The sequence below is a fragment of the Pholis gunnellus genome, assembly GCF_910591455.1.
Source record: "Pholis gunnellus genome assembly, chromosome: 13".
NCBI lineage: Eukaryota > Metazoa > Chordata > Actinopteri > Perciformes > Pholidae > Pholis > Pholis gunnellus.
The window spans coordinates 5759092-5773293 of NC_136540.1; the positions used below are offsets into that span (position 1 = coordinate 5759092).

The 14202-nt window shown below is 41.7% G+C and overlaps 1 protein-coding gene across 1 annotated transcript in view; it reads right to left on the reverse strand.

Moving 5' to 3' along the window:
* LOC306705435 (glutamate receptor 3) overlaps positions 1-14202 on the reverse strand; it is a gene marked incomplete at its 5' end in the record, with an annotated part of 62237 nt that overhangs the window by 18643 nt on the left and 29392 nt on the right. The window contains 6 exons of the mRNA XM_079172193.1: positions 1370-1477; positions 3848-3952; positions 4397-4564; positions 4949-5110; positions 5372-5425; positions 13361-13548. Coding sequence (XP_079028319.1) covers positions 1370-1477; positions 3848-3952; positions 4397-4564; positions 4949-5110; positions 5372-5425; positions 13361-13548 — 785 coding nt within the window. The remainder of the gene's footprint in view (positions 1-1369; positions 1478-3847; positions 3953-4396; positions 4565-4948; positions 5111-5371; positions 5426-13360; positions 13549-14202) is intronic.

Sequence of the window (14202 nt, forward strand, 5' to 3'; positions counted from 1 at the left end):
TTCTTTCGTTCGTTTCTATCACGACAATAAAATAATCTGCTTGTTGTCTCGATTATATCGTTTGACTATTCCGCATCACCTCTGTGCCTTGGATTTCAATAAAATATGGATTTCCTCAAAAATGGAAAAACACGTTCGCCATCAAACCTCTTCTCGATGAACTAATGTCACCTTGAGGATATTCAGCAATAGAGATTTGCTTTGCCTTACGGCATGAACATGTTTTTCAGAGGTTATTTCACTAACAATCGAAGTCATCTTCAGAGAAGACCGATACTTGATTCTTTCACAGTATCCAGCAGTTTCACTCCTTTGTTGTTCGAACTAGTCCCTCTTTAACTTCTCTTCCATTCTGCAGTCATGTACAACGTTACACAAAAACTAAATGAAAGAGTCGCACCCTATAATGATAGGATGGCCTTTCATTGAATATGGCATTTAACTTTAAAGTTATGGAATGTAAGAAAAGCAACATGAAGTTAGTGACATGACTGTGATGTATCAAAAAACAATAGTTGTCTTTATTCAAATCAAAGGCATGCCTGGCAGTGAGAAAATAATGCAATGACACTACTCTTCTGTTTCCTGTTTCTTACAGTTGTTGTATTACCTGCCTGGTCATGAGGACAATGAGTTACTACACATTGAAATGAGAATGTATGGCTATTACATTCTGAATTTGTCTAAGATGCAAACACAATAGGCAAAGTCAGAAGGAACGAGAGGCCGTGGTTTTAAATGTAAGATAAGGAGCACCTTATGTTACATTTAAAAATGGCTGATGATTGCTAAACTGTGACTACGGTCTGTACCGAAACTAGCACTGTGTCTGACCCTGAGCTTGCTATGCTGGGAGCACTGGTTTTAGAGATGCCTACGATAGATACATTACAATTCAGTGCCAAAGTAAATTTGAACAAAGAGATAAACAGTCAAAGGTTGCAGCCTTTGGTTGTTTATGTCCTCCTTGTGCGCAGATCATTTCATGTCTCCAGTGAGACACAGCTGGTTCTACCCCGACGTCACCGACAGCTTACTTAATGAGAGGGAAATATGTTTACTTACGTATGCACTGAATGTGAATAAAATGGTGTCTATCTTTATAGTTATCATTACCAAAGCCGTTATTGTGATGTCACTACTACAACAGCCCACCGTAATATAAAAAAACCAAAATGCTTTGGCACCCACACGGATACAGTTGAAACACTCTTTGTGAATCGACTGTTTCAACATGTAGTGAGTGGATGGAAAGCAACTCAAAACGAAATAATTCTACCCTCCCAGGACAGATTGCAACAATGGACACCTTGACCTTGAGTGGCAGAAATCTTATGGTGAAACACTTAAAACCTGCTTGAGAGTGTACCATGATAGTAGTGACCACAATTGTTCGGTTTTCCACAGAAGAGGACTCGTTGGTGACCTGCTGATCCATAATATAAACAAACTTTTCGTACTCATTCCAGTAGCCGATCTGAAAATGAAACAAGAGGTTCACAGTTATTACAAGAAGCAGAAAGACGTTTTTTACAGAGGAGCCTCCAGGTATGTGTGAGTTGATTGGCTCTATCAGTACAGCAGGAGACAGTATTAGCTTTGCCTGATGTAGGATTTTTATAAAAAGCTTGTAGTGGCGCTTTTCACTTCACCTGGGCTCCACTTCAGCAGAGTAGGCGTAAGCTATTCCTGGCTCGGAAAAAATGTTCTCTTACATAACAAGAAAGCAGCACCAATAGAGCTCTCGAAGACTGATACAATTAATACCAGCAAGACAAATCTACTAGTCTAAATGTGCCTTATCGAGCCAGCGCAGCAGGTTCTTCTACTGTTCTATTAATACTACACATAGCGCACACAGTATAACGTAACACAGAAACAAACACTGGCCCTTTGTGTCTACTGAACCTGAGATGATTCCGGTGGATGCATTATGTTTATTTCTGTTACACTCTTGATTTATTCGGCCAGGAAGAAGTCAACGGCTCCCACGTCCGGTAGCTATGATGAACAATACTCACTCTGTTGTCACTGATGATTGTCTTGCACTGTGCGGGCCGCTGTGACGTATGTTGCCATGTGAGATGAACTATGTGAACAGTATAGGGCCACCTCCTTTTTTTGGAGCCAGCTTTTGTGGGGACCTTGTCAGAGTTTAGGGGCAGAGAGCCTGCAAAGCCACAGCACTGTGTGTATGTGTGTGTGTGTGTGTGTATGTGTGTGTGTGTGTGTGTGTGTTTGCCTATGGCTTGGCCAATTACAGCACTAATGCATCACGTGAGTGTAGTGTATCTGGAGACACGTCCTTGTAAAAGTCCAACTGAAATTATTCCTACATGCTGTCAAAAGTCGTCAGTGATGTTCGAATTGACTGTTAATAGTTTTATAATTGCCAGAAGGAAAAACTGTGGACATATATCAGAAATGACCTTTTTGCCTCCAATCCTCTGGAGAGGCAGGTCGATGCATGTGTTTCTGAATAAACCTTCTGGAGCTTACAAGCTAATAAGAGGATAGACAGTGTTTTGTTAGTGGTATTGAGGAAAAGGGGACCAAATGATTTACCATCTAAACTAACAGACATTGACAAGTGTTACAGCTGTCAAGCTAAATGGGTAAATGACTGTTCTGAGTGAGTGCACTTCTCCCCCGGTTGTTTGCTAGCTCGTTTAGGAAACCATGGCACCAAACAGGACACGTGTCAACGCTTGTAGACAACATGGACACACTGAAAGCTAATGTGGGCTGCGGCTCCCGGTTCTTAGCTTTTGTCTGTCCGTCTCCAAGGCTGATAAGTATTCAGATAAAGTGTAAAATAAAATGTTTTTATTGGCTACGTGACAAAAAAGGGCATCCTGTTTACAGAGCAGATCTCTATGCTGCAATATAAAATAAACAAGCAATTTAATTTCATGTGCACTTTAAGGTGCAATACTGCTGTGAGGACTGAAGCTTTAAAGCCTGCCTCACAAGAGCTGCTAACCCACCTTAGCAGCTTCATTATACTGAGGTTTAAGAGTTTAACTGTGATGGTGGATTAAAGGCAGTGTTGAAGAATTGCGTTAAGGAAAACACGGAAAACCGGACTGAACTTCAAAAAGTGACATTCAAATAAACACATTCACATAATGATACACAAAATATCATCATTTCAAATCTTGCAAAGCAAGCCCACATATTACAACTTGCGTGTTGTCCGCCTAGACTCCATAGGCAATTGCTTTATGTAATTTCAGGCGATTGACAGCTCAATCAGGCATCAGCACGAACCCTTCAGACACCTGATTGGACAGATGCACCACTCGCTGAGCTGTCAGTGGTTTAAGCATCAAAGTTGTAAACACTAAAGTTCTGCTAAATTATTGACTGTGATCAGTTTCTGAATAAGCGTGCGTATAGTAGCAGAGTAATACCTCATTTTGTAGCATTGACATCTGGTTTAAATAGATATTCGTGATGTGTCTGAGTTTTAAGCCATGTCATCTTCTAAATTACTGCTCCCCACAGATGTAGATTGGTTCAGCTTCTGGGGGCTCGACTGACTCTCCGTGGATTTTTTCCAGATTCAAATCTCCGAGGGGATGCGAGATGACACGATTTGGGCTGGTTTGCAAGCCTGGCAGCTTCAGTCCAAATCAAAGTCAACCCCTCTACTTGTGTTCTGCCATCGCGGCAAGAGAAGGTACAATCCCCATCTAAGAGCTGCTTGAAACTTGTCTGTATTTATGTTAGAGGACATCAAAACATACAGTGCTAATATCTATATCATATGCTGATCCTGTTGATTGTATTTAATTACACATTATCAAATTAGGATAGATGTTTCCACGGCTGTGTGCTCACTCACCTTCCTGGGTCCTCCTGACTTCATCTCATACACATCAATTGTGTAATTAGATCGTCGACCAAATGTGTCGAACTGGATGTTTCCTGTCATACCTTGTACTTGGACCTGCCAGGCAGAAAGTAAAGAAGGATAACACTTGCTCTTTACGCACAACAGGTGAGCAAACTCCACATGATGAAAACATGCAACAAACCGTCTTGAAATACAGCGTCCAAAGTTCTCTCTAGCGTCTTTTGGTTTCCCAGGTGTGTTGTTATACGCAAGTGTTGTGGGAGGCAAAGTGATCAGATCAATGTGGAAAAGATGTGCAAAACTAGTGGAAGTGACAACTAGTGGAAGGGAAACATTGCTTGATAAGAGGGATGATATTTAAGAAATAATACTGTTCTGACATGCTGTGTAGAATGAAATATCTTTCACCATAACAAAACAATCAGTAACCTTTGAAGCAGATTAGAGTGAAGAGTGATATAAAGCAAAGATTCAACTGTAAACTCTAAATTAAATAAATAGCAGAGCGGTTAGAAGAGACGGTGAAAGCCCTCGTACCATTTTGAGGGCTCTCTCTATGTCGATGCCTTGGCTCCAGGGCACTGCAGGGTTGGCGAGGCAGTCTCCCGCACTCCCCCTGCGAGACACGTCCACTCGCTGGCGCCGTAGGTACCGGAAGGCCTCCGCAATCACGAGGATGGCATCGTGGGTCAGCGCTGACGTGTACTGAGACAAAAGGTCACGAGAAACCCCAGTGATGCACATCATGCAGACTGCTATCAAAGCAAGGTTATCATCTCCGCAGGAGTATTTGGTGTGTGTACACTCAGAGCAGTGCCACTGATGTAAAAAAATAAAATAAAAATCAAAGCCTCACACTATGATTGACGTAAAAATTGCGCGAGCTTGAAAGATGCAGCTATTCAAGGGCAAGCAGGTGACAAGTTATTTAAGCAACGTCTCACTGAAATGATTCATAATGACATCTTTTCTCTGGTTTCGGCAGAGTTACTGCCTCAAAACGTGGAGGAGGAGGGAGGAGAGAAAAAAGTGTCATTGAAGATGTTTAATAAAATGTTACTGCAGCATCGGCAGCTATGCCTCACTGACCTTCAGTGGAGTGTTTTTGGCTTCTGGAAATTCTCTTTCATCCAGGCGCTCCCAGCGCTGGAGGAACTGCTGGACGATGGGGCTGTCTGGGTTGATGATCTGGAAGCCTGTGATGTTGGCTCCACCGGAAAAGACCCTGTCCAGGCTCATGTTGGAAAAACCCTGAGAGCAAAGAACACAAGTGACTGGTAGTGGAACGAGAAATCATTAGGAGCAAAGGATAAACTGCTTTTGCTTACCCATCAGTGGCTCATTACTTAGTTCTGCTTAATTACTGCAGTCAATTGGTAGTCTATCAGCACTATATGTCGAAAAGTTTGACTATTCTACAGAGAGTGTTGCATTTCTTTGCACTGCATTGCATCACATAGAGATGTGTTGTTCTGAGCTTTGTTGGGATTGTTTCATGTTGCGAGTCCTCACCAGGTTGGCGAGGATATAATGGTATCCTCTGCTGTTTTTTCCGGAGGTCACCACCTACAAGTCGCAGGAGGAAACACACACAATGAGTCACATCCGCGTCTCATAATACCGAGAACATTCAGAGGGCTGAGATTCAGAAATGACAAAGACCTTTGATTTCATAACAGAGAGTAGTTGGTTGGTAGAAAGAGAGGAATGAAAGAAAGACATTTTAGAGCAACATTTGCAAGGGCGAGAGGGAGCGTGTGACCACATTTGTACGTGTGTGTGTGTGTGTCTGCATGAGACACACGGATAGGGGACAAACTGTGATGACAGCACTTGTTCCTTTCCATTAACTTCAACATGTAAAATAAGGTCAAGGCTCTGGCAAACCTCTCTCTCTCTCTCTCTCTCTCTCTCTCTCTCTCTCTCTCTCTCTCTCTCTCTCTCTCTGCAGTCGCCTGTGCTCTACAGTCTGCCGCTTTATGCTCCACCCGTCTCAGTCGCACACTAGACTTAATTAAACTCAAAACGTTGTACAGCACCTGTCTAAGCGAGCGAGCAGACACAGAGAGAGCAGCATTCGTTGATTTCTTTAAACTTCTTCACCAGCCAAGCCTCTCTCTCTCTCTCTCTCTCTCTCTCTCTCTCACACGCACTCTCTTTCTCTCTCCATATCTCCCTCGATTCAGATTCTGCATCGTAGATTACGAAGCTTCAAAAAAGAAACTGTGGGGGTGGATAGTTGCTCCCCCCCCCCCCCCTCCCTGTCTTTTCACTTCCTACACTCCCCCACAGTTTTGATTTAAGTGTGCTCAGGCACTGAAATCAGCTAAATGTTGAATGTCCGGAGTGATAGTGATATCGTGTTGGAGAGAATTTATAGAGCACTTGAATACAGATGAGACATTTTACAACAGCACTGCAACAAGAACATGCATCCCTGTGGTATATCTCTAGTGCTATTTCCAGATTTTTCATTTCGGCCTGGTGTACAATGATGTAATAACTGCCCAGTTTCTTATTCAGCGCGTGCACTCGCACACTTGTGCTTTCATTCACACCTGTGCACCTTAACCTCCTCTGCTTACTCCTCCCTTATTGTCTCGTAGAGGGAACGTCCTTGCTCCAAGGTTGGCCCTCCGACCGGCTTATACACTCTGACAAATTTCAACAATAAATCCAATTACCTTCCTCGGAAATGCTAAATGATTTCATTGTGTTCGACATTTCGCACCTCTCCCCACTGACTCCGAAAGCCCCCCCCCACACTTCCTGCGTTTTCCTCGTAACCCAAAAGAAATCCTAGAAGCCTTTTCTGCTTATCGTCTTCCAAATTGTCTTGAAAAGCTTTTCATTTGCTGTCCGTGTGAGAGGGAGCGGCGTTGACCCAAGTGCAGCAACACAGCGAGCACCTAATGAAGCTGCAGTGCCTGGAGTGACTGTCACCAGCACACTCAGGCAGAAAGCACAAGACTTCACACATCTATATGAGCATCCAAAACTGACACCTCAACTGCTGTTTCTGACTGAAAGCACGTTTAGCTGTTAGAAAAGAATCAACTGCAAACATGTATCGCTTACTGCAGCTACAAGGAACACAAAAACAAACAATAATGTGGGAGTTTCTGTTCCATTTAGCTGTCTAACAGGAGAGGTAAAAGTCATATTGGATGCCAAAGCAGGTCATAAGCACATACTGTATGTTTCTTAGTGTTAAATGCTACAAGCTTCAGCCGCCATGATTCAAACATGATATATTTCATGAATCACAATGTAAAGCTGTGGTGTAAGGCAAATGTGTTTTAGCATCCAAATGGTCACATTGCCTCCGTCATTCACTGTTGATTTTATATACTTTCATGCACATCACGTTGATACATTTACCACTTGGCTTTTGTGTCGAGTGTTTCCTTTCAAGACAACTTGAAAATGTTTAGACGTGCATGAAAAAAGAAAAGAAAATCCCCCCCGACAGCTGCATTGGTAGTCATCTGGCTGGCAACGAGCACGGAGACTGACACGTATTCTAGTGTTGAGATACCTGGTTGGATGATTCTGGGAGGTGGATCTTGTTCGATCGTGTTTCTATTTACACAATCAACTGGTGAGCCAACGGCATAAAAAACACTGTTCGTGGTAAGAACAGTTAACGATTAAACAAAAGTTAAATAAATAAATTCCTAATAGCAAACAAAAGCTAATGAAAAGCTAACACAAAATGTTAAAAAAAAAAAAAATCATACTGATAAAATACTTTCTACATGTACGATTTATTATATTGACAATGGATTATATTCAGAAAACTTTGTATATTGTGGCAAAATTCAACAGAAAAACAATATCAGCATGAATAGTTCGTAACTGATTGGTTGAGCAAATAATAATAGGTAAAATAGTCGGTAACGCATGTACTTTGTTATGTCAAGTAAACCCTATGAAGATCGAAATCAGACAAATACGATTACCATCAAAAACATAAACCAGCTCCATAACTAGCGCTATTTTTCTGCCACTACATGAGCAGTACACATGTTCTGGTAAAGGATTATTTTATTCTATTTGCTGTGGGATTTGCTCCATCCCTCTGTTGGCAGTGCTGTTCTGGAAAAAAGCATCTGGGCATAACAAATATTTTTAGGATCCTGATGCTCCAGTTTCATGGTCCTCTGGGATAATCGCTTTTTTTCTGAGTCTGTGAAACCACCAAGAACCTGTAAGAGGTCAGGCACTACCGTCACTGAGAGAGCCTCACGTTTATTGTCACAGGACTAATATCGTCCTTTCTGTCAAAATCCATTTCTCACAAAACAGCTTCTTCAAACAGCTCGGGGGGAAAAGAAGACCTGAGGCCTGAAAGCGAGATGGAACCTGCAGCACTGATTGTACTGACTGGCTCCTACATTTTTAAAACCCGTTGAATGGAAAGGAGAGTCTAAATGCCATGCCCGGTCATCTTTTCTCTACACTGAATGTTCTGATCTTGCAGCAGTGCTGAAGTGGATCTGCGATGAGTCCGTACCAAGAAGGCTGAATGACATGAATATCTGCCAAAATAGTGTTGGCCTTTATGATGGGCAATTAGTGTCCTCAAACCATGACATGTCCCTATGACTCAGAAGAGGACATTATATTTACACGAGAGACGTGATGTACATTCCTACATGGTTTTATGCTCTTCCACTGACAGTTAGTTCAGATAAAGTACAAATAGCGTTGCAATGAGTCAGCTAAGGTAATGGTACAAAAATGTAAGAAAATAAATGTAGCTGCATTGTTTACATTTATGCAGGTTTTAAAAAATGCATGTTCAACAACAAAACTGATCAACTTTGCAAATGTTTTACGAGGAAGGAAATACATTCAGCGCCTTTGTTAACCCTCAAGGCTAAAACAAAGCTCCAGGGAGCACCTTTAAAACCACTTATTTAAGCTGAGCTAACTGGCTGTTGGCTATATCGCTTTATATTTAACAGACAAATACGTGAGTGGTATCAATCTTCTCCTCTAACTCCCTGCAAAATGTCAAAAGATTCCTAACTTTCTATCCACTCTTCCAACTAGGACTGAGTCCTGAACTCTGCAGTTAAATGTAAAGACCCAGCATAATGTCTTCCAACCCACCACCAGTGCAATACAATACAAATGAATCATAGCTAACAGACAAAAACAACAACACACAGACTCATGTTACATCTATGCATTAGCATTCACCTCTCTGTGGAGGATGTAATCAGAAATATGGGGCCATAAACTTCTGCTGTGCAGGAGACAGGAGGACAGGAGGATGGACAGGCAGAGAGCAGTTGTCTGAGGTCTCGATTATCTTTATTTGTCCATCCTCAGGGCTCCTCCTGCCCGCCTGTTTGGACGAGCAGGTCTGTGCCATTTGAAGCAGGCCTGAGCCGGGCCGAGCTGCGGGACGATCAGCCTATAATATTTCCGACAGGAATCGACACTAATTAAGCAGACTGGAGCCACAGTCCGGCGCAGAGCTGGACGTCTACCCAAGCGCCTTCAAGAGGATTTGACTCTCTTCCCACTGATGGAGGCGTCTCTTTGTTACTGTGATTTGTCATCTACCTTCTTCAGAACTGGAACTGGCATCCTAAGGTTGATGACTGTCCCCGTTCACCAGTCAACTAATTATTGTTACACTATTTGTTAAAAGGAAATGATGTGAGGAAGGATTTGACTGTCAAAGAATTGCATTAAAGAAAGAAAATCTAGCAGAGGAAGGACATGGCTGTATAAGTCAGAAATAGTATTTTTGTCTTTTTCTCTGTCTGCAAATTATACTCAAGAAATAAATTGTTGAATGTCCTTGCTCCTTTCTAGTCTTTTTTAGATTCAGGTATTAACATTTAAATTGTTATAACATGTAAAAACATTCTTTATCGAATGGATTCAGTTCAATTCAAGTGCTAAAATCATTATTTTCATTAGTTCCAGTCTACCTGGAACTGTGTGCAGTCTGATGGTTCCCTCTGCTTCCAGCAGCGATCAGCTATCCACTTCTGAACAGTCTTCTGATTGCTTGCCAATTTCAACAAAATAAAAAATGTCTGTGAAGTTGTAACGTCCTTACTATCCTTGTTGCAGTTGGCCAACTCTCCTGCTTACGCCTGTTTGATGTTGTTTTTCATTTTTTTGGTTGCTTTAAACTCAGACTTCTCTCGGGTCTCCTTTGGATGCCAGCACTACAAAGAAGACTCTACAAAAACTTGTTTCTCTTTTTTCAGAAGCCATGTTTTCTTGTTTATAATGGAAGTAAAGAAAAAAAGGAAATGAAGGTCTAAGCCCAGATAGTTGCCTCGCTGTTGTGGTTTATTTGTGGGGGAATTGACCCTTCGCTAAGTCCTGCCCCTCGAACACGGACCGGCCAATCAGAGCGTAGGACAGACCGGCTCCAACCAGGATCTGACTACTAATCCACAGACTCTCGTGCAATCGTTTCAGATCGTTTTGTAGATTTTGAGCTAGTCATGGTTGAAAGTGATGTAATAGAAATACAATATCTCAACAATTGGATGGATTGCCGTGAGATTTTGCAGAGTCATTCATGGTTCTCATGGAGTAAATCCTAATGACTTTGGTGGTCCCATCTTTCCTCTAGTGCCACCACGTTAGTGATTTTAAATGAAAATATTGCATGGAGTGCCGTGAAGTTTAGTTTGGACTTTAAAGCCCCTGAACGACAATTTCTAAGGACTTTGGTCATAAATCAATTGAAATCTTCAACTGTTGGTGCTACATGAACATGACAAACAAATACCTGCAAAACTATTGACATTCCCATCAGCCTCAGCTGTACTTTGTGTTTACTGCTAATTCGCAAATGCTACCTAACAGGCTAAACTAGGATGGTGAGCATAGTCAATTTGAAAATATTACTAAGTATGTGAAGTAAGTATAACCTTCACACAGCTGCTAGCATGGCCTGTAAGCTCTTAGTCTTAAGTTTAAACAGTTTAAAAAAACGGATAATTTGGGACCTAAACACAAATAAAAAATCCCCCCCGTCAGAGAAACTATTTCGTATGTCCTGGCCTTTAAAACCAATGCCCACGCAAAGCAGCATACAAAACTACAATTCACATAGAGGATTAAATAACATCCACACAGATGTAATCTCATCCCTCATGCAGCATCTTGTTTTACTATCTGACTAGCTGGGTGTGGAACTCCAGTGCACCTCTGGGTGTTCAGCAGTTCTCCCATTTCCCTCCACAGTACTAAACAGGGAGACTCACACTACATGGCTCAATTCCCACAAGCTCTCTTTTTTCTCTCTCTCTTGACTCTTGTGCAATGTCTGTCAGCTGTGAAGGAGGAGGCTGGGGGTCCTCTGGCAGCGATTATAAAACAACTGTGCTTCTATTATTGATGAGAAGCCTTAAAGGTGTTTATCGCTCCGTCTTTACTTTAGTGAAGAGATGAGCAGACTGAAACTTTCAAAGGCGGTGAGAGGGGAGCAAAAAAAAAAAACCCCATGGCGCATTTATCAACAGATAAAGCCCTGTTCAAGTGGAGCCACCTTGACAAAAGTCATTAGAGCAAAATGAATGATAGATATATCTGTGTATAAATTCCTTTATAATGCACTGGGGGACGATAATAGCCTATATGCAGGTATACAAAATAATTGAATTTAGATGATTATAGCATTCATGAGGTCAAATCCTAAACACTGGTAAAAAAAAATAAATCCCGTCCAGGATGGTTGCTTCCTGAGTGATCTCGGTTGTGTTCGCTCACTCCTGCCTTTGTGAGAGATCTCCCCTCAAGCTAGGAGAGTAGGCTATTTATAGTAGGCTCATTGTTGTTGCTGTTATGGGACAGTGTGTCCTACTTACACTGGGAGGTGATATTACATTAAAGCATGTGTTGATGTCACAGCTTGTATAAGGAATCGTTCTGGAGAGATACGGGCACGTCTTGCTGCAATCACGCATCTGGGGAGACACACGTCTGACAGATGCTGCCTACAAGGCCACCACTCGCACTAATCCGCCACCGTAAGGAGATTATGATCGGATCGGCCTGACGCGACACCAAGTGACCGCCATTATCTGATTCAATAACTTCAATCTAATATGGAGGTAGTTTGAAGAAACCCTCTGTATCAACGTGAAGGGCAGAGAAAAGCAAACTTCTCTTAATTGATGAAAATGTTCACAAAAAAACATATATTCCCCCGCGTCAGAGGAAAAGAAGACAGATCTGCAGTGAAGGTCAGAGTAAAACTCACAAGGTCGGCAAAAATGAAGGTCATTATGCAGAGGGCACACAAATATCTCAGCAAAGAACAGAAGGTTAAGATGTGCTCGGGATTAATGGTTCACACACAGAAAACACACTATGCTGGCGGGCTTTGTAACACGTTACTCTGCTTGGCTAACACAAATAAAACACAAAACGTTGCTTGCCAGGAAAATGTAAACAGAGGTTGATTGAAGTGACCAGCGCTTGAATGCAAGTCACACATTTAACTGTATAATTTATAGATACTCAGTGTCAGCACTAACTTTATCTTAAGATTAAGCATTGGTTTAGTAAATGAAGAATCTTTTTTTTTGTTTCACTTAAATTTGTATGCAATCTCTTACTAACTAAAGAAAGCCATGAGTTGAAATAAAAGGTCATCTATACCATAAATAGGTGTCAGGCTGACATGGAGCAATGGATATATTCACATACATAAAACATAAATGTGCATTCACACTTCCAAGTGCTGTCACATTCATTCACCTTTCTATCACACTTACTCACGTGCACAACTCACCCCCATGAGATATTATCAACATTCATCTGTACACATCAAATTCCATCCATGTGCTTGAAGCAAGTGTAGTAGACCACTGACAACCTGGCCTCTATTTAATGCGCAAATAAATCCTTCTAATCCTCAAAATGAACACTTAATGATCTTCTGAGTAAGTAAGCGAATTCCCAGTTAACCCTCATTTAATACATTTTTGACAATAAAGTATTCTCCCCGGTGCAGCCACAGTGAGCAGCACGCATTAGCAAACATTGAATCTGAATCAAGACTCATGTGGGAAAACCGTAGATGATGATCACCTAGGAAACAAGGATGAGGAAGCTGTTTAATTCCTCCACGTGAATTAAGCCCAGGTGACCTCAAAACAACGTGCAAACAAAAAACAACAAATAACAGCCCTTAATTGAGTGTTCCCGTCTCGCCTGCTTTAACACCCTCTTCTAAATGAGAATCTTGAGATCTGAGGCAATCACGATGCACTCTAGGTGTTTAGGGTAATAACAAAAAATAAAGGAATAGTGGGGAACAAACAAAGCCAGGAGAGTGCCTTATGTCACTGAGTGTGTAGACGGAGATGATGTTCAAGGCAAAAAGTGAGGAAAAGACAGTGTTTACTCTACTGGAACATAAAGGTGTTCAAGGACAGAAATTTTGTTTCTCGTTATTTTTTTCAAATGACGCAGGCTGAGCTAGAAGTGTGTGTGTGTGTGTTGGCTCCGTACCTGCTCCAGTATGGAGTTGATCCTGCCCACCTCACAGTCGATGAGAAAACGTTTCTCTTGCCGCCGGTCCATCTCCTCGATGATGCGTCTGTACTCTGTGGGGTCCACGATGTTCCCCACCGAGCGAGCTGTCACCTGCCAGTTATTGGCTACGGCCGACTCCATGATGGCCTGGAGGATCGCAAAACCTGGAGGAGCAGAGGGAGAAGAGCTCCATCACGCAACTGTCTTTTTTTTAGGAGCACAGCAGCAGGTAAATGCCTGGCTGTAAAGAAGAGCTGCGTGGGTATTCTGGCTTTTGACTACAGTTAGCAACATGTTAATGCCTGAATTTATTCCAACTATTAACAATCTGAACAATAAAATCCCTTCGTAAGAAATAATAAAAAAAATTATGATACAAATTTTTTACAGCAGGTATAGAGGGGATGTAACAAGCGGTTTCAGAATAAAACTGGTCTGATCTGCATCCATTTGGGTGTTATTCAAACAGTCTCCAGACAATGAAATATGGACAGTTGCTAGAGTAGGTGGATAGGAGGAAGAACACTGAAAACAACGCTTTGAGATTTCTTTTTATGAATTAAACATGAGCCCCCACGCTCTTGCACTGGATGCATTTGCAGTGCATGTATATATTTATAAATCCATGCTGTCAGATACATAATTAACGACTTTTTACACAAGTTAAAATAATAGATGCTTTACAAAGGTTTAGGAATAAGAAAAAAATTCGACAGACAAAAATCAGCAGATTTGAGAAATGAAGACGAGATGAAACAAGAGTGCACAGAGGTAGATATACCCACAAAAGATGAAGTCAAAGCTGCGGCGCCCATAAC